The following is a 21076-nucleotide window of genomic DNA, read 5'->3' on the forward strand; positions in this document are numbered from 1 at the left end:
GCAGGCGAATCACCTGAGGTCGGTAGATCAAGACTAGCCTGGCAAACATGGTGAAACCCCTTTTGCACCAAAAATACAAAAATTAGCCAGGTGTGATGGCGCACGCCTGTAATCCCAGCTTCTCAGGAGGCTGAGGCACGATAATTGTTTGAACCTGGGAAGCAGAGGTTGCAGTGAGCTGAGATCATGCCACAGCCCTCCAGCCTGGGCAACAGAGTGAGACTGTCACACACAAAAAAAAAAAAAGAAAAGAAAAAAGAAAAAGAAAGAAATGTTTATGCATTCACTTATTCAAGAAATTGTGCAGAATAGGCATCCTCTTCAGTAAGTGCCATGCTAGGGGCATACAACTGTGAACAAGACAAGCAGGGCGTCTGCCTTACTGAGCTTCCAGAATGACCATAAGCAAACATGCAATAAGGAAACAGTGTGACACACAGTCTGCTGCCTGACGTACAGGGTGCTCTTGTTAGGTGGGACACATGGGACTTCCCAACTGATGGTCAGCTGAGACCTGACACAGAAGCACAACCTGGCCAAGTAGTCAGGGACGTGTATGAGCCACGGAATGTTCCAGGCAGAAAGCATCAAGCATAGAGGGCTGGAGTGTAGAAAGAGCAGGGCACATGAAGGAAGTAATGTAGTTCTGAGTTGCTGAAACATGAAATTCTAGGCATGGTGAAGGAGGGCAAAAGGGGATGGAGAATTAAGGTACACAGCATGAAGGGATTTGTGCCTAAAGGCTCAACAATGACAAATGATGGACTACTGCACAGTACATCACAGACATAATGCAAAGCGAAAGAAGCTACACACAAAAGAGTACATACTGTGTGATTCTACTTATATGAAATCCAAAACTGCAAAACTAGTCAATGGTGATAGAGATCAAAAAATGAGAGAGGGTGCTGACTTTGAACAGGAAGGGAAAAGGGATTTCTGGGGTGCTGAAGATGTTCCACATCTGTCTGGGCAGTGGTTGACCTGGTTATACATATGCACAAATTTATCAAACTCACACTTATTATTTGCTCATGGTACCTTAAACAAGTTAATAAAAAGGGGAAAAAAATCAAATGAGCAGAAGCAATAGTTAAATATCTAAAAAAGATGACCTCACATATAGAAAAATGATCTGTTTTTGCAAATCAAAGGAATCAATGATTTCTAGAGAAAATTAATAAAGCACCTTAAGAAAAGAAAACATTTTCTTTTTTCTTTTTTTTTTTTTTTTGAGATGGAGTTTCACTCTTGTTGCCCAGGCTAGAGTGCAATGGCGTGACCTCTGCTCACTGCAACCTCCGACTCCTAGGTTCAAGCAATTCTCCTGCCTCAGCCTCCCGAGTAGCTGGGATTACAGGCATGCACCACTAGACCTGGCTCATTTTGTATTTTTAGTAGAGACAGGGTTTCTCCATGTTGGTCAGGCTGATCTCAAACTCCCGACCTCAGGTGATCCACCCGCCTCGGCCTCCCAAAGTGCTGGGATTACAGGCGTGAGCCACCGCACCCGGCCAAGGAAAACATTTTCTAAATAAAGAAGAGTTTGGATTTGTGCAATGTGTAATTATAGACAGGTCTTAGTATGATATTATCCTTATAGAAAAATCACATATACACACATCTATACACATATAGTAAACATAACCATCAAATTTAAGATATAAGGCCAGGCACAGTGGCTCACACCTGTAATCCAGCACTTTGGGAGGCCAAGGCGGGCAGATCACCTGAGGATGGAAGTTTGAGGCCAGCCTGACCAACATGGAGAAACTCTGTCTCTACTAAAAATACAAAATTAGCTGGGCATGGTGGCACATGCCTGTAATCTCAGCTACTTGGGAGGCTGAGGCAGGAGAATCGCTTAAACCTAGGAGGCAGAGGTTGCAGTGAGCCAATATCATGCCATTGCACTCCAGCCTGGGCAATAAGAGCAAAACTCCGTCTCAAAAAAAAAATTAAGATATAATATTACCTACCCTAAGGATAAAATCAGAGTAGGAAAACACAAGAGATTTCAACTGCACTGGTAAAGTTTTAAGCTGGGTGGAACATATGTGGGCATCTGTTAGAGTATTCTTTATTCTTTTTTGTACATATTTTTTTCCATAATTAAAAAGAAAAATCTGCAATGAGAAGCGCTTAAAGAATGCTGTAGCAATCCAGGCATGAAACGATGGGGGCTTACCTACAGCAATGGCACCCAGCATGAATCGAGGAGGATACAGTGGAGAGAAATGAGAAAGGTAAATCAACAGTGTTTGGCAATTTCCCAGATATGGACATGAGGGAGAGGAAGGAGACAAGGCTTCCATGACACCAGCTGAATGGATGGTGGTGTCCTTCATAGAGATGGGAGAACACAGAAAAATAAGCAAGATTTTAGAGGAGGGTGATAGGAAAATAATGAGTCTAATTTTTGACAGTTGCAATGTTTCCAAATGGAAATTTCCCAGAAGCAGTCAAAACTACAGTCTTAAGATGGGGAGTGAGAACTAGGTTAAGGATAGATTTGAGAGCCATCAAAAGAGCTGGTGATTTAAGCTACAGACCTGGACAAGGCTTCAGGGGAAAATGGTGAGTGGGCTCAGAAGAGAGCTTAGGAGGGAACCTTGGGGCAACAGAGGAGTCACAAAGGAGACTGAGAGAAAGCAGCCCAAAGAGGCTGGAGGAGAACCATGAGTGCATAGTATCCTGACAGCTAAGAGAAAAAAACTTTGTTTCAAGGAGGAAGGTATGGTCAACAGGGCCAAATTTTGATGCAAGTTCAGGGGAGATAAGTACCAAAAGGTAACTACTAGATTTGATACTCAGGCAGTCCTTGGTCTATTTCTGAGAAACTAGGGAAGTCAGAGTGGAACAAATGGAAAAATAGCGAGAAGGGAAATCGAGACATCAACTGTGGACTTCCTTTTCAGGAAGTCTGGGTCTGAAGAGAAGAAGAAAGGCAGGAAAGTAGAGAAGAGAGACAGGTTGCAGAAGGATTATTGGTTTGTTCATATTTTTCTCAAGCTTGGATAGGAATAAGCATATTTAAGTGATAATGAAGGAAAGAAACAAAAGTATGAATATATGGATATATTCAGGTCCCCAGTAATGAAGAAATCCCAACAAGTTTCTCATGAAGACAACCGCCTAGCCGGGCACACGCCTGTAATCCCAGCACTGGGAGGCCAAGGCAGGTGGATCACTTGGAGATCAGGAGTTCGAGACCAGCCTGCCCAAAATAGTGAAAACCTGTCTACTAAAAATATACAAAATAATAAAAATTAGCTGGGCATGGTGGTGCACGCCTGTAGTCTCAGCTACTCAGGAGGCTGAAGCAGGAGAATCGCTTGAGCCCAGGAGCCAGAGGTTGCAGTGAGCCATGATTGCACCACTGCACTCCAGCCTGGACGACAGAGACTCTGTCTCAAAAAAAAAAAAAAAAAGACAACCACCTGGTTACAAATATACTTAAGTTATGTTAACACTCAATAGCTGGTGAAATAAAGCATGAACTAGAAGAATTTTAAACCACAAAGCAACACAGTATAGCAGAAAGAAAAATAGATCTTAAACGACTACTATTAGAAAAGATCCTGCACAGCCCTCTCCCTTTCTATCATCCGATAATGCAAAGAAAGAATACATTTGAGTATAATAGACAAGAGAAAATTAAGTTACTATTCACTGGCTTTTGGTTCTATATACTACTCATTTTCTTGAGAAATAGCCTTTATTAAATACTTACCAGCTTTGGGGTTTTCAGGATGCTTGTCTGGGTGACATTCCAGAGCTCTGACTTTAAATTCTGCCAGGATTTGTTCAACCTAAAACAAAAATCAATGTTTAAAATAAGGAGTCATGCCAGGCGCAGTGGCTCACGCCTATAATCTCAACACTTTGGGAGGCTGAGGCAAGCGGATCGCCAGGAATAAGACCAGCCTGGACAACAAAGCGAGACCGACTCTACAAAATATAAAATAATTAGCTGGGCATGGTGACACACGTCAGTAGTCCCAGTTACTTGGAAGGCTGAGGCAGGAGGACCCCTTAAGCCCAGGAATTCAAGGCTGCAGTGAGCTATGATGGCACCACTGCACTCCTGCCTGGGTAACACAGCAAGACCCTATCTCAAAAAAAAAAAAAAAAGGTCAAACTTAAATGGCATGAAGGAAGAAGTTGGGGCATCAATCCCCCCGCCAAAACAGCCATGATCAACCCAACTTTTCTTGATCCTTATATTTCTATTTTGACTTTTTCCTCTAAGAAATAATTTCCTCAATAATAAAATTCAGAAAGCATCCAATAAACGCTCCCATTGAAATAGTCATTGTGATGACAATTTAACTACTTAATTTAAATTATGGCCCAAGATACCTATGAGCTCAAAATATTTAAATATCCAGTCCAGACGTGGTGGCTCACGCCTGTAATCCCAGCACTTTGGGAGGCTGAGGTGGGCAGATCACAAGGTCAGGAGTTCGAGGCCAGCCTAGCCAACATGGTGAAACCCCGTCTCTACTAAAAATACAAAAATTAGCCAGACATGGTGGCAGGCACCTGTAATCCCAGCTACTCAGGAGGCTGAGGCAGGAAAATCGCTTGAACCTGGGAGGTAGAGGTTGCAATGAGCCAAGATCACACCACTGCACTCCAGCCTGGGTGACAGAGTGAGAGTCTGTCTCAAAAAAAAATAAAATAAAATAAAATGTAAATATCCAAAATGGCCAGGTAGGTTTCTCCTAGGAATATATAAAATATCCAAATTCTTCAAAGATGCTTAGCCACCATTACTCAAGGATAACTGCCTCTGAATTATAAGTTATAATTTATAAATTATCTATTATAAAGCTCCTTCTTCCTGTCTTTTGGTCTTTTTCTTTTATATTAAGAATTTCAAAATTAAATGAAAAAGAACGTAATTCAAACCTGATAATTTTGTTACCAACTAGGAGCTCCATTAGAGATTTTGATTGGGAAAACAGATACTCCAGCCCAAACTAAAATGAGATGTGAGGGGCATCAATGATTTGATTTGATTTCACTTACCCATCTAATCCCTATTATTATGAATTATTAAGACTTGGCTTTATTAATTGTAATTGTAATGACAGAAGCAGGAAACAATAGTGGTTATGTGGCTCTACAATCTGACTGCTTGATTTTATTTTATTTATTTTATTTATTTATTTATTTTTATTTTTGAGACAGAGTCTCACTCTGTCAACCAGTCTGGAGTGCAGTGGCGTGATCTTGGCTCACTGCAATCTCCACCTCCTGGCTTCAAGTGATTCTCCTGCCTCAGCCTCCCAAGTAGCTGGGATTACAGGTGCCCACCACCACGCCTGGCTAATTTTTGTATTTTTAGTAGAGATGGGGGTTTCACCGTGTTGGCCAGGCTGGTCTCGAACTCCTGACCTCAGGTGATCCACCCACCTCAGCCTCCCAAAGTGCTGGGATTATAGGCGTGAGCCACCACACCTGGGCAGACGGCTTGGTTTGAAATCCCAATTCTGCCACAAGGCTTTAGGCAAATTACATAACATCCATGTGTCTAGGTTTACTCATCTTTACATCAGATGAATAATATAAGTAGAGCACTTAACACAAAACCTGATCATAATAAGAACTCAATAATAGTGGCTATTATTAAATATAGTTGGTTAAGTAACCTGTCCAAAGTCATTCAGCTAGTTACTAAAAAGAGCTGAGTTTTTTGTTCACTTAGCAGTCAAACTTTGTTTTTCTTTCTTTCTTTTTTTTTTTTCTTCCAGAGACAGTCTTGCTATGTTGCCCAGGCTGGAGTGCAGTGGCTATCCACAGGCACGATCCCACTACTGATCAACGCAGGTGTTTTGACCTGCTCCATTTCCAACCTGGGCACGTTCACCCCTCCTTAGGCAACCTGGTGGTCTCCCAGTCCCGGGAGGTCACCATATTGATGCCGAACTTAGTGTGGACACCTCGTTGGAACAGCACTACAGCCCAGAACTCCTGGGCTCAAGCAATCCTCTTGCTTCAGCCTGCCAAGGAGCTGAGATTACAGGCATGTGTCACCATGCCCTATGGCCAAATTCATCAGGCTTAGGAAATTCTCATGGGCTTCCATATTTACTAACCACTAATAAATGAAAATAAATTAGCTCTTGTTTGAGAAATTAAATCTCAAGCAACTCAGCTGAATTTTGTCATAAGATTCATGGTAGAAACATATTTTTACCAGTTCCGTGTCATCCTCAGTCAACTCTCATAAGGAATGTCTTCACTTTTACAGTCAAAGTCAGGCTGTATTAGATAGGCATATGTATAAAACCCAGACTAATAACTCTATTATTTTCTTTGTTAAACTTCTGAGAACACCTTCGAACAATAGGAAAAGATGACTTCCTGTTAGGAACTGTAATTAACTATGTGTTTCCTCTTCCTGGGTGCTGTCTTTAACCATCAGTCACCATAACCTACTTATATAACAAATAAAACTGAGAATTAGACTTGTTTTTAAATTTTAAAGTATTAAATATTCTATACAGTGTAGTAGTAAGCATTTTTAAATTAGTAAGTCATTTATAAATACTTACAAACTCTCTTTGAAAAACGTTCTATCACTACAGAAAAAAAGTAAAAAAGTCAAAATCCTTTTATTCCTCATCCAAGGAATATACCCAAGAGAACAGGTTATATCCTTGAGGACATACCTTTTTTTTTTTTTGAGTCAGCTTCTTGCTCTGTCACCCAGGCTGGAGTGCAGTGGTGCCATCTCTGTTCACTGCAACCTCCACCTCCTGGGCTCAAGCAATCCTCCCACGTCAGCCTCCCAAAAAGCTAGGACTACAGACACAGGCAACCACACCCAGCTAATTTTGTATGTTTTGTAGAGATGGGGTTTTGCCATGTTGTCCAGGCTGGTCTTGAACTCCTGGGCCCAAGCAATCTGCCTGCCTTGGCATCCCAAAGTGCTGAGATTACAGGCATGAGTCACCATGCCAGGCCTAAAGATGCACTTTTAATGCATATATATATGCATATATATGCATATATATAAGCATCTTATATATATGCATACATATGTATGCATATATATATCATATATCTTATATATATATCTTATATATACACATACATATATATATATTAGGGCTTTTAAATAAATAGATAAAATTATACCTATATATCAAAGATGGAAAGTTTTGGAGTTTTATTGTTGCTGTTGTTTTATTTTTAATTCCTATCCCACTAGAAAACATTCTGGGCTGGGTGCGGTGGCTCACGCCTGTAATCCCTTCACTTTGGGAGGCTGAGGTGGGTGGATCACTTGAGGTCAGGAGTTCGATACCAGCCTGGCAAACATGGTGAAACCCTGTCTCTACTAAAAACACAAAAATTAGGGCCGGGCGCTGTGGCTCACGCCTGTAATCCCAGCACTTTGGGAGGCCGAGGTGGGTGGATCACGAGGTCAGGAGATCGAGACCATCCTGGCTAGCACGGTGAAACCCCGTCTCTACTAAAAATACAAAAAATTAGCCGGGCACGGTGGCAGGCGCCTGTAGTCCCAGCTGCTCGGGAGCCTGAGGCAGGAGAAGGGCGTGAACCCAGGAGGTGGAGCTTGCAGTGAGCGGAGATCGTGCCACTGCACTCCAGCCTGGGCGACAGAGCGAGACTCCGCCTCAAAAAAAAAAAATACAAAAATACAAAAATTAGCTGGGCATGGTGGCACGAGCCTGTAATCCCAGTTACTCAGGAGGCTGAGGCAGGAGAATCCCTTGAGCCCAGGAGGTGGAGGTTGCAGTGAGCCAAGATTTTGACACTGCATTCTAGCCTGGGTGACAGAGCAGGGCTCTGTCTCAAAAAAAAAAAATCTGGGCTGGGCACAGTGGCTCACGCCTGTAATCCCAGCACTTTGGGAGGCCAAGGTAGGTGGATCATCTGAGATCAGGAGTTAAGAGACCAGCCTGACCAACATGGTGAAACCCCGTCTCCACTAAAATACAAAAATTAGCCAGGTGTGGTGATGGGCACCTGTAATCTCAGCTACTCAGGAGGCTGAGGCCGGAGAATTGCTTGAACCCAGGAGACAGAGGTTGCAGTGAGCCGAGATCACTCCATTGCACTCCAGCCTGGGCAACAAGAGTGAAACTCCATCTCAAAAAAAAAAAAAAATGTACTGGTATTTAGTACATGGAAGCAAATGTGTCAAAATGGTTGATTCTCAGTTTGTTTACATGCATGATTGTTATTTTCTTCTTTATATTTTCTAGGTTTTACCAATTTCACATTTTAAAAATTAAGAAAGTCTATCTTTCTTTCATTATTTTTCACAGCCTTACTATCATAAAGTTTATTACAAAGCTTCCATAGAGCTGGCTCTATGTAAACTGGTAAAGTGGGTTAGTTTATCTTGAACACATTGTATTTATCTTCTGGCCTCCCTACTCCATGTGCCCACTGCCAAGTGCAGTCCATTGGAGCTGACACCCTCCATGTCAAGGTCCACTAAATCCTGCCTTCCTGACCCAAGTCCAGTAGTCTGCAAAACTGCCTACCCTGTTGTCCTGTAAACATACAAAAAATGTTCAACTCTACTCATAATCAAATAAATCAAAATATCCAAAGGATAGTAATGACCAGTGTTACTGAGAGTGCGAAAAAATGAACATTCATGCTCTGCTGGTGAGAATGTAAATAGGTACAGACTTTCTTGAAAAAAATTGAGACATATATGTTTGTATGTGTGTGTGTATATATATGTGTGTGTATCTATCTCTCTATATATGTAGATATATTTGTGTATCTATCTCTCTATATGTAGATCAGCTCCATGTCATCCTTAGTCAACTCTCATAAGGCATTAGGAATGTCTTCACTTTTACAATCACATTCAGGCTGTATTAGATGGGCATATGTATAAAACCCAGACTAATAACTATTATTTTCCTTGTTAAACTTCTTTTTTTTTTTTTTTTTCCGAGACGGAATCTCGCTTTGTCCCCCAGGCTGGAGTGCAGTGGCGCAATATCTCGGCTCACTGCAAGCTCCGCCTCCCGGGTTCACGCCATTCTCCTGCCTCAGCCTCTCCAAGTAGGCGCCCGCCACCACGCCCGGCTAATTTTTTGTATTTTTTAGTAGAGACGGCGTTTCACCGTGGTCTCGATCTCCTGACCTCGTGATCCGCCCGCCTCGGCCTCCCAAAGTGCTGGGATTACAAGCGTCAGCCACCGCGCCCGGCCTCTTCCTTGTTAAACTTCTGAGAACACCTTCGAATAATAGGAAAAGATGACTTCCTGTTAGGAACTGTAATTAACTATGTGTTTCCTCTTCGTGGGTGCTGTCTTTAACCATCAGTCACCATAATCTGCTTATATAACAATTAAAACTGAGAATTAGACTTGTTTTTAAATTTTAAAGTGTTAAATATTCTAATTTCTCTTTATATATAGATACATACATATATATGAAGAGCCTTTAGTTTATTTCCTAGCCTTTCATTCAACAATTCCAATTATAAGAATTTGTCTAAGGAGATAATCAGAGGTAAGAAAAGAATAGCTGTAAGAAGGTCCAATAATAAAATATAAATTTTAAACAAAAACCTATGATAGAGCAAGAGCACCATCAACTCGGACAGACACCACCACTTTAAATTCCAGCTCCCTTTCTAGCCTCATGCATTTATTTCAAGGAAATCACTTCTCTTCGAACTACAAGCAGCCAGAAAGAGCAGACAGTAAAACACAAATAAGACAGCTCAGGCGCAGAGGGAGGTTGGGGGACAGTCTCTGGAGTAACTGCCAAACTTCACCCTCATACAATGGGCCCCAGTAAAACAGTGGGCTTTAATAAGCACATTTCTTTCCCTTGAGGTGTACCAAGATAGGGAAGCAAAAAGCAGACTCGGGTCGGGGGGTATGCCTGCAGCTGCAGAAAGATGGATGGGAACAGACACACAACTCTCCGTCCCAGATACGCACAACAAAGAGACAGAGAAGCAGTCCAAAGCCTCTGATAAACTCTCCCACCCTGAAGCCTTAAAAACTCTTGTGCACATGTACCCTAAAACTTAAAATACAATAAAAAATAAAATAAAATAAAACTCTTAGTCTGTAAGAGAGTGTGTCTCTAACCTAACTCAGCCAGCCGCCCCTCTCAGGTTTATTCAAAATAAACCTGTCAGGCCAGGCGCGGTGGTTCACACCTGTAATCCCAGCACTTGGGGAGGCCGAGGCGGGTGGATCACGAGGTCAGGAGATCGAGACCATCCTGGCTAAAACAATGAAACCCTCTCTCTACTAAAAATACAAAAAAATTAGCCGGGCGTGGTGTCAGGCGCCTGTAGTCCCAGCTACTCCAGAGGCTGAGGAAGGAGAACGGCGTGAATCTGGGAGGCGGAGCTTGCAGTGAGCCGAGATTGTGCCATTGCACTCCAGCCTGGGCGACAGAGTAAGACTCCATCTCAAAAAATGAAAAATGAAAAATAAAAATAAATAAACAAACCTGTCCCTGTTGACTGTCGAGCCGCCCTTCGTGTTTCTCTCCTCTTTCTTTAATTCTTACAACCTATATGTCCAATAATAGGATGTTTGTTACAGTTGATTGTAATGTAACTGTAGGTTAGAATACCTTAGTCATTTAAAAAATTATCTTGTCATAAAAGATTTTTAACAACTTGAGAGGCTGGGTGCGGTGGCTCACGCTTGTAATCCCAGCACTTTGGGAGGCCGAGGCAGGCGGATCACAAAGTCAGGAGATCAAGACCACAATGAAACCCCGTCTCTACTAAAAATACAAAAAATTAGCCAGGCGTGGTGGCGGGCGCCTGTAGTCCCAGCTACTCAGAGAGGCTGAGGCAGGAGAATGGCGTGAACCCGGGAGGTGGAGCTTGCAGTGAGCCGAGATTGCGCCACTGCACTCCAGCCTGGGCGACAGAGCGAGACTCCGTCTCAAAAAAAAAACAAAAAACCTGAGAAAATGTAAATATTTCTATGAGAAAAGGTAAGATATTATGTGCAATATATTGTTATACTGCGTATAATAATATATAAGTATTTTGTGCAATTTAAATCCATGTCTTATCTCAAAAGGGATTATGTAACATATATATATAATAATGATAATTATTATAATTTTAAATTTATTGACCCGGGTGCAGTGGCTCACACCTGTAATCCCAGCACTTTGGGATGCTAAGGCGGGCAGATCACCTGAGGTCAGGAGTTCAAGACCAGCCTGGCCAATAGCCAAATGGCAAAACCCTGTCTCTACTAAAAATAAAAAAATTAGCCTGGAATGGCCTGTGTTCCCAGCTTCTTGGGAGGCTGAGACACAAGAATCGCTTGAGCCTGGGAGGCGGAGGTTGCAGTGAGCTGAGATCGCACCACTGCACTCCAGCCTAAGTGACAGAGCAAGACTCCGTCTCAAAAAATAAATAAATAGGCCGGGCTCAGTGGCGCACGCTTGTAATCCCAGCACTTTGGGAGGCTGAGGCGGGCAAATCACGAGGTCAGGAGATCGAGACCATCCTGGCTAACACAGTGAAACCCCGTCTCTACTAAAAATATAAAAAATTAGCTGGGCGTGGTGGCAGGCGCCTGTAGTCCCAGCTACTCAGGAGGCTGAGGCAGGAGAAGGGCGTGAACCCGGGAGGCGGAGCTTGCAGTGAGCCGAGATCCCGCCACTGCACTCCAGCCTGGGCGACAGAGCAAGACTCCATCTCAAAAAATAAATAAATAAATAAATAAATAGATTTTTTGATACTTAATAGGTGCCAGGCACTTTTCTAAGCACTTTACATAGAGTGTTTCATTTAATTCCCACAACTGTATGAGATTAATACTATCATTATTCTCATTTTGCAGATTAGGAAATCAAGACATAGAAAAATTAAGGAATTCTCCCAAGGTCATACAGCTAATAAGTAGCACATCTAGGAATTGAACCCATGCAGTCTGACTCCAAATACATACAAAAATACACATATAAATACATACACATAGGCCAGGTGTGGTGGCTCACGCCTGTAATCCCAACACTTTGGGAGGCCAAGGTGGGCAGATCACAAGGTCAGGAATTCGAGACGAGGCTGACCAACATGGTGAAACCTCATCTCTACTAAAGATACAAAAAATTAGCCAGGCCTGGTAGCGCATGCCTGTAGTCCCAGCTACTTGGGAGGCTGAGGCAGGAGAATCACTTGAACCCGGGAGGCAGAGGTTGCAGTGAGCTGAGATCACACCATTGCACTGCAGCCTGGGCCACATGGCAAGAATCCGTCTCAAAAAAACATACATACATACGTACATATACACATATGCATTTACTTATTTATATACATATACAGATGTAGCATATATGCACAGATAATTAACATGTATAAGTCATACTCCAAAATGTTAAACATGTAGGTTAACATTTTTATTTGTGCTTTCTTTGTATTCCACATTTCCTTATTGAACATATATTAATTTTAGAACCTAAATTTTAAAACTTAGAAACTTATCTTTTCCATATTCTGCTAGCAAAATATTTTTGTCTAAGCAAGGAAATACTCTAGTGTGCCATGGAGATTAATCCAATTCCTACTTGGATGAATCTTCTCCAAGATTTCCTAGCCATACAAATGCCCTGTCTCTCCCACAGTGCATTAAAATTATAGCCATCTAGTAAGGCCATTTCAAGCCCCATCTTTTTCTGAAGTCTATTCAGATATTCTTTCTTTAATTTCTGCTGCACTTATAGACAGTACACAGCACAATACTTAATTGTTCTCAAATTGCTTCCTGTGTATTAGCTTTGGCTCCTCAATTGGATACCAGGTTCTTTATACACTAGCATCATGTCTTACCTTTTTGTTTTGTTTTGTTTTGTTCCCCACCCTATATCACTTCTAGTACTGGCCCAATAGGAAATGTTCAATAAATACTTGATCATAGACTGACAGATGTTCTTCAAGTAACATAACTATAGTGTAATAGGAGCTTTCTGAAAATTATGGCTAATTCATTAAGAGTGAATTGGTTCCAGTGATGGAAATTCATATGATGCAGAATGTGTTGCAGAAAAGAGAAGATTTGGCTGGGCGTAGTGGCTCACGCCTGTAATCTCAACACTTTGAGAGGCCGAGGTGGGCAGATCACCTTTGGTCAGGAGTCTGAGACCGGCCTGACCAACATGGTGAAACCCCATCTCTACTAAATACAAAAAATTAGCTGGGTGTGGTGGTACATGCCTGTAATCCCAGCTACTCGGGAGGCTGAGGCAGAAGAATTGCTTGAACCCAGGAGGCAAAGGTTGCAGTGAGCTCAGATTGCGTCACTGCACTCCAGCCTGGGCAACAAGAGTGAAACTCCATCTCAAAAAAAGAAAAGAAAAGAAGATTCATTTTAATACTGATTTAATTGATAGCTATGATTTTAATTCACTTGGTTTAAAACTAGATTTTTCCCACAAAATTCCAGATATTAGCAATATTCCTGAAATAAATGAGAGATCCTCCTACATCACTCTAATCAAATGATAATTAATTAAGATATGAGGCATAGAAACAATTTGAGACACAAAATAAATAACAGTAATATTTGGATTATAACACTTAAAATACAATAACTATTAATTGATAGTGATAAAACTAAGCCGAATAAACAAATAAATGTGGGAGAAGGGATAGTTTTTCCTTACTGAAGAAATTTCCTTACTGTAGAATACTAATAAATGTAAAATTAATGAGAAAAAGAAAGTCACCATTAGGCAAACACCATAGTAGTAACTGTTACAGGCAAGATCCACGGAAGGATGCTAAACTTAGTGAGTAAAAGTTTGAGGAGAAACAGTACAGTCTCAAAGTATGTTCCCCAAGATATTTGTTAATTACAAAAGGAAAAATAATAACCCTACCATGGAAAACCCTAGCAGAAGATACCTGACAGACATCACCTTAACGAAGTGCTCAAGGCCAATAAAGCACATCCATATCATGCACCCCCACATGAGAAACTAAGAAAGGCACAACATCACTTCTGAGGAGTTCTTTCCAAAAATGCATAACCTCGAACTAGTCATGAGAAAATATCAAACAAAGTCAAATTGAGGGACATTCTACAAAATAACTGACCAGTACTCTTCAAAGTGTCCAGGTCATGAAAGACAAAGAAGGTAGCAGAAAGCATCAGATTGGAGGTCACTAAGGGAATATGATGACAAAGTGTAATAAGGGATCCTGGCTTGGATCCTGGAACAGAAAAAGGGCATTAGTAGGAAAACTGATGAAATTAGATAAGAATTATAATTTAGATCAGGGATTGACTGACTCTGGCCTGCTGCTGCCTGTTTTTTAATTAAAGTTTTATTGGAAGACAGCCAAGATCATTCACTTACGTATTGTCTATGGCTGTTTTCTCCAATGGCAGAGCTGTTAGGACAGAGACTGTAAGGTCTGCAAAGCCAAAAATATTTGCTATCTCAGGATCAGCACTAGGTGAGGCAAGCAGGACACCTAGGTTTAAGGAAATACCCTCTCTCTCTCTCCCTCTCCCTCTCTCTCTTTCTCTCTCTCTCTGTCTCTCTCAAATTTCTGTATGTGCACAACCCTAAATGTTAGTGCCTCCTTAAATTTTGCATCCTACACACCCTACTTGCCTCATTCTAGTCCTGACTCTATCTGGTCCTTTACAAAAAAATGTTTGCCGGACCATGGTAGGGTTAACTGTAGCAATGTTAATTTTCTGATTTTTTGGCGGTTTGTGCTTGCGGTCGGTGGCTGCATCACTCTCTGATAAAGGTGTGCATTTGTTGGCAGTGACCTCTGGGCTGGGATGATCCATGCTCTCGGTAGAGGTAGGGGAGCCCAGCTAGAGCCATGGCCAGTATAATGGTAGCAGTTGGACTGACCATTGCTGCTGCAGGATTTGCAGGATATTATGTTTTGCAAGCCATGGTGCACATGGTGCGTCAAGTAAAGCAAGTTTTTCAAAGTCTATCAAAATCTGCCTTCAGTGGTGGCTATTACTGAGGTGAGTTTGAACCCAAAATGACAAAACAAGAAGCAGCATTAATACTAGGGGTAAGCCCTACTGCCAATAAAGGGAAAATAAGAGATGCTCATTGATAAATTATACTCTTAAATCGTAGCAGCAAAAATCAGTGAAGCTAGAGATTTACTAGAAGGTCAAGCTAAAAAATGAAGTAAATGTATGATGAATTTTAAGTTCATTTTAGTTATGTACATGAGTACCAAGTTTTTATAATAAAATGCCTCAGAGCTATAAATTTTTTTAATTTCTGATTTTGATCATTGTACTTTCATTAGGTATGATGTTAACATAAAGGGAAGCTGGGTTAAGGGTATATAGGAACTCTGTTGTACTATTTTTACAACTTTTCTGTAAGTCAAAAATTATTGCAAAATAAAATATCTTAAAAATAATGCAAACTCAAGGATAGGATAAGTGTACTAAGTTCCAAGTGCACAGTAACACTGTGGGGGCCAAAACAGCCACAACCACAAACACAACCACAACCACAACAACTTAGCGCTCTGCACCAGGCACTGTTCAAAGTGCTTTATATATCGTGTATTATGTAATCCCCACAACTCTGTGAGGTGGGTAGTATTTACTCCCATTTACAGGTTAGAAAACTGAGGCATAGAGGCCGGGCACGGTGGCTCACACCTGTAATCCCTGCACTTTGGGAGGCTGAGGTGGGTGGATCACTTGAGGTCAGGAGTTCAAGGCCAGCCTGGACAACATGGTGAAAGCTCGTCTGTACAAAAATTAGCTGGGCATGGTGGCATGCACCTATAATCCCTGCTACTCAGGAGGCTGAAGCAGGAGAATTGCTTGAACCCAGGAGGCGGAGGCTGCAGTGAGCTGAGATCCTGCCACTGCACTCCAGCCTGGGTGACACAGTGAGACTTCATCTCAAAGAAATAAAAATTAAAAAAAAAAAAATCCAATATAGGGAGAAAGGCTAACTGTCTTGGGATCAATCTTTGTCAAATTGTTTTGAAATGGGGAATATATTGTTTTCTATATAACATGGAAATCCTCCCATAATTTATATATGTCATTATGTGAACTAGAAAATTAGTCTCATTGCTTATGGTCATGGTTGTATTTTCAATTTCTGAAAGATAATTTTAAAAACTGAGAAGGAAGAGCTTCAGGATTACTGCTCTAGAACCATTAGAAAATACATAATTTTACTTTAATCAATTTCTAACACAAACTTTAAATTGTAAGAACTATATACCAAAGCAAATGTATTATGTGGGTGTCTCAATTCAATTGTGATAAGTAAAATTAGAATATCAAATTGTTTTGAAATTATAACAGCTAAAACGCTTTCAGGCATGATGAGTTCTGGTTAATTTTAGACCATCAAATGAAGGAGTACCTGAAGTAAAGGCAATCTATCCAATACAAATCAAGTAAAGGAAATGTCATATTAGTCAAAAATGTCATAAAAATATTTTTTAAATGAGAAGCATACCTATAAAAAGAAGAGAAAAGCCAGGCGTGGTGGCTCACGCCTGTAATCCCAGCATTTTAGGAGGCCGAGGTAGGCAGATCACGAGGTCAAGAGATCAAGACCACCCTGGCCAACACGGTGAAACCCCATCTCTACTAAAAATACAAAAATTAGCTAGGCATGGTGGCTGTAGTCCTAGCCTGTAGTCCCAGCTATTCAGGAGGCTGAGGCAGGAGAATCGCTTGAACCCAGGAGGCAGAGGTTGCAGTGACCCGAGATTGCGCCACTGCACTCCAGCCTGGCAACAGAGCGAGACTCCGTCTCAAAAAAAAAAAAAAGAAAAAGAAAAAATGATATATATATATATATAAAGAAGTGACAATATTATGACAAACGTTTCATTAAAAATAAATAATTGTTATCTAGATATGATATGCCATTGACAGACCAGTAAAATACATCCAGTAAAAGGAATGTTGACACAAGGAAGTATGACTCTACCGGGTAACCACATTTTGAATATTGCACATTAACAATGAGATTATTTTCTGTGAGGCTTTCCAAAATGAATCCTCCTTCTATGTAGACTGAAAAGACAACAGCATAACTTCAAAAGACTGACTATGCAGCCATAAAAAAGAATGAGTTCATGTCCTTTGCAGGGACATGGATGAAGCTGGAAACCATCATGTATGATGAATTTTAAGTTCATTTTAGTTATGTACATGAGTACCAAGTTTTTATAATAAAATGCCTCAGAGCTATAAATTTTTTTAATTTCTGATTTTGATCATTGTACTTTCATTAGGTATGATGTTAACATAAAGGGAAGCTGGGTTAAGGGTATATAGGAACTCTGTTGTACTATTTTTTATTTAGTTCTATTATTTATTTAGTTCTCAGCAAACTAACACAGGAACAGAAAACCAAACACCGCATGTTCTCACTCATAAGTGGGAGCTGAACAATGAGAATACATGGACACAAGGAGGGGAACATCACACACTGGGGCCTGTTGGGGGGTGGGGGAGAAGGGGAGGGACAGCATTAGGACAAATACCTAATGTATGCGGAGCTTAACCCCTAGATGACGGGTTGATAGGTGCAGCAAACCACCATGGCACATGTATACCTATGTAACAAACTTGCACATTCTACACATGGATCCCAGAACTTAAAGTAAAATTAAAAAAAAAAAAAAGCACAGACTAAATAGGTCACAAGATTATGGAGATATAATGACCCTTACTATATAAGCTAGCATGTATTTTTTTTAATCCGAATTGTGAGGCTTATCAAGTTAAATTATATTCCTTTGATTTTAAATTATTCCTTCAAAAATTGTTTGATAATAGTATAATTTCAACTGTGAATAACACATGGTAAAAATGGTAATAAGCTTTCTCAATTGCTATAAGCAAATCACCACCAACATAAACAAGAGTAACACATTCTTGAGAAGAAATATGCAACTAAAAGACCATTATAAGCTATTCTGGGGGCGGGGCAGTTTTTTTAATTTCAACATGTCTAAGATAACTTCCTCAGCATGGCAAAAATAGAGATTTTAATACTTTGTGTCCAATAATGCATTCTATTCTTTAAACAAAACTAAGTACATTTTATTAATGAACTACTGCCTTTATGAAACAACAATAAATATAAAAACATTTTGCTTTAAAATGTTAATTTTACTACTTAGATTTTAATAAAAATAAATAAAATAAAATATATTAATTATAAAACATAAATATATCCTAATAACATGATTTAATAATATATCATTTAATAATGAACATATTTTATATTAATCTCAACATTATTTGAAATATTGAAAAATTGGAAATAAAATATTTAACAATAAGAGAATAATTCAACTGTGGTAACACAGCAAAATAAAATATTTTGCAACCACTAAAAAGTGTACAAGGAAAGTTTAATAGCATGGAAAATTTCTTGTTATAATATGAATGGGTAAAAAGCAGGAATCAACAAGTACATATAATATCCTCCCAAACATGTCTTTAAAGAATATAGATAGAAGACTGGAGATTAATATGCCAAAATATTAATAGTGTTATCCTTGGGAGAGAGAATTATAAATGATTTTTCCATAATTTAAAAAACCTCTACAGCCTTTATAATTGTTTTTATTGGGAACGTTAAAAATTTTGTTTTCTTACAGATCCAGTGAACAGCTACAGAATTTTCACGTTTTGTTTCAGAAGGCACCCTTTCAAGAAGTAATTTCTGTCACACAATGTGAAATATTAACATAAAAGGATGCTTCTTGGTTTATATTTTGACTGCTCACACAGGAGTACACATTTTAATAGAATATGTTAAAATCCCTAATTTTATAAGAAATTTCATTTCACCTCAAGTATGAGTCACCATAATAAAGATATAGCTTATATATACTGTGAAACACTGCCATCAGAGATTACAATAAAATTTCAAATATTTATTTTTAATATACTATATTGTGAAACAGAGCATACAGCCATGTGCCAGAATATACATATTTAATCAAAAGCTTCCGTAAAATTCCCATAGGACACTATTCAAGTAAAAACCCAATATACATTGAAATTCTTAACTTTCTCTGAGCCAAAAGTGCTTTAAAACAACACAAGGTTAGGTTTGTAGGCAATGTGACTAAAAATTCAAAGTTAAAACCTTAAATAAAAACTTGAAATACTATTGTGAAAAAGAATACTATTGTGATAAAAACATTATCCACTGTCTTACCGAAGATAGTTCATCACATCCCAGTAATGTGTAGTAATCTTCAGTATCTTCTGACCTGTAATTCAGTATTGCATCCATTTAGATGACTTAATCAGTCCTTCTTCCCTCGGAAACAAGAGGCACAGTGAGCTTCGAATTGACAGGAAGAAACTCTTTAAATCTGAATTAGATCAGCACGTTCCAAATAGCAAAAACTAGCTTTAAGACTGGCCACAGTCAACACACCAGATGTCATCCTAGACCTTTGTAAACTCTGCCTTTCATTGGCTGTTTACAGAGAAGAAAAGAACAGTCCACGTGTCTATTATTGCAGTGCTGCCTGGGATCTGTAGTTTGAGTTTATATAAGAGATGCATGTGAACCATTTGTCTTATGAGTTAATAAAGACTGTCTATTTTCAGAAACTTGCCACATTAGCCACCTCTCCATCTCCTATATATTTTTGTCTTTATCCTTTAAAAAAAAAAAGAAAAAAAATTTGAAGCAATGTGGTAAAATCTTAGGATGTGTTAATAAGGATAATGGGAGCTTTTCTGAATGTTTAAAATACTTAATTTTATTTATTTGTTTATTTTCAGACAAGGTCTCACTGTCGCCCAGGCTGGAGTGCAGTGGTGCAGTCTCAGCTCACTGCAACCTCTGTCTCCCTGGCTCAAGCGATCCTCCCACCTCAGCCTCCCAAGTAACTGGGACCACAGGCACATAGCACCATGTCTGGCTAATTTTTGGTTTTTGTTTTGTTATGTTTTAAGAGAAGGGGGTTTTGCCATGTTGCCCAGCCTGGTCTCGAACTCATGAGCTCAAAGCAAACTGCCTGCTTCGGCCTCCCAACGTGCTGGGATTACAGGCATGAGCCACGGCGCCTGGCCAATAACACAGTCTTGATTTTTATGGAGCTTACGTTCTGATGGAGGAAGACAGCTGAAAAACATGCAAAAAAAAAAAAAACACGATCATTTAAAATAGTGATTTGTAGGCCGGGCATGGTGGCCCACACCTGTAGTCCAGCTATTTGGGAGGCTGAGGCAGAAGAATCACTTGGACCCGGGAGGCAGAGGCTGCAGTGAGCCGAGATGGTGCCACTGCACTCCAGACTGGGCTACAGAGCAAGACTCCATCTCAAAAAATAAAAAAATAAAATAGTGATTTGTGCTTCAGAGAAAATAAAATAGGACAATGAGAAGAACTGTATGATAACTCGGGTCAGATGGCTGTGCTGTTTCTCCTGGGTTGGTTCTCCAGACTCAGGAGTGTCTCTGGTCTGAGGTGGGTCCAGGCAATTTATGTTTCAGTTCATTTTGGCCCTAAGAAACACAGTTCAGGTCTGGGATTTAGAGAACAAGGTGAGTGGTCAGGGACACAACACTTTGACTGCCTTAACACTTTTTTTGTTTCATTTTTCAGAGAGACAGGGTCTCGCCATATTGCCCAGATTGGTCTTAAACCCCTGGACTCAAGTGATCCTCCCACTTTGGCCTCCCAAAGTGCTACGATTACAGATGTGAGCCAACATGCCTGGCCCTTAACACTTTAAATTCCCCCACCTGAGGGGAAAAAATAGTTTTCCTTTTAGCCCACCTATATATATATCTTTTTAAAGGTTTATTTCCGAAGAAAAGCAAGAAAAAGCACTGAAGCACCATTTTTACTAATCCTTCATTGTACATGCTGTCTTGCTAAAAGTTCTATATAGAATTTTAAGGGCAGGCACGGTGGCTCACGCCATAATCCCAGCACTTTGGGAGACCGAAGAAGGTGGATCATAACGACAGGGGTTCGAGACCAGCCTGACCAATATGATGAAATCCCGTCTCTACTGAAAATACAAAAATTAGCCAGGTGTGGTGGCACACACCTGTAGTCCCAGCTACTCAGGAGGCTG

The 21076-nt window shown here is 40.2% G+C and overlaps 1 protein-coding gene and 1 pseudogene across 1 annotated transcript in view; one reads left to right on the plus strand and one right to left on the minus strand.

Annotated features, from left to right (window-relative positions):
- The window catches only part of DNAJC12 (DnaJ heat shock protein family (Hsp40) member C12), a 44459-nt gene extending 24990 nt beyond the window's left edge, over positions 1-19469 (minus strand). The window contains exons 1-2 of the mRNA XM_003258217.2: positions 19195-19469; positions 3734-3812 (exon numbers count right to left, since the gene is read on the minus strand). Of these exons, the coding sequence (XP_003258265.1) occupies positions 3734-3812; positions 19195-19272 (157 nt within the window). The 5' untranslated portion in view covers positions 19273-19469. The remainder of the gene's footprint in view (positions 1-3733; positions 3813-19194) is intronic.
- LOC100606389 lies at positions 14831-15155 on the plus strand (annotated as a pseudogene).
- Positions 19470-21076: the final 1607 nt, after the last annotated feature.

This window comes from Nomascus leucogenys, chromosome 18 (genome assembly GCF_006542625.1).
Source record: "Nomascus leucogenys isolate Asia chromosome 18, Asia_NLE_v1, whole genome shotgun sequence".
Classification (NCBI taxonomy): Eukaryota; Metazoa; Chordata; class Mammalia; order Primates; family Hylobatidae; genus Nomascus; species Nomascus leucogenys.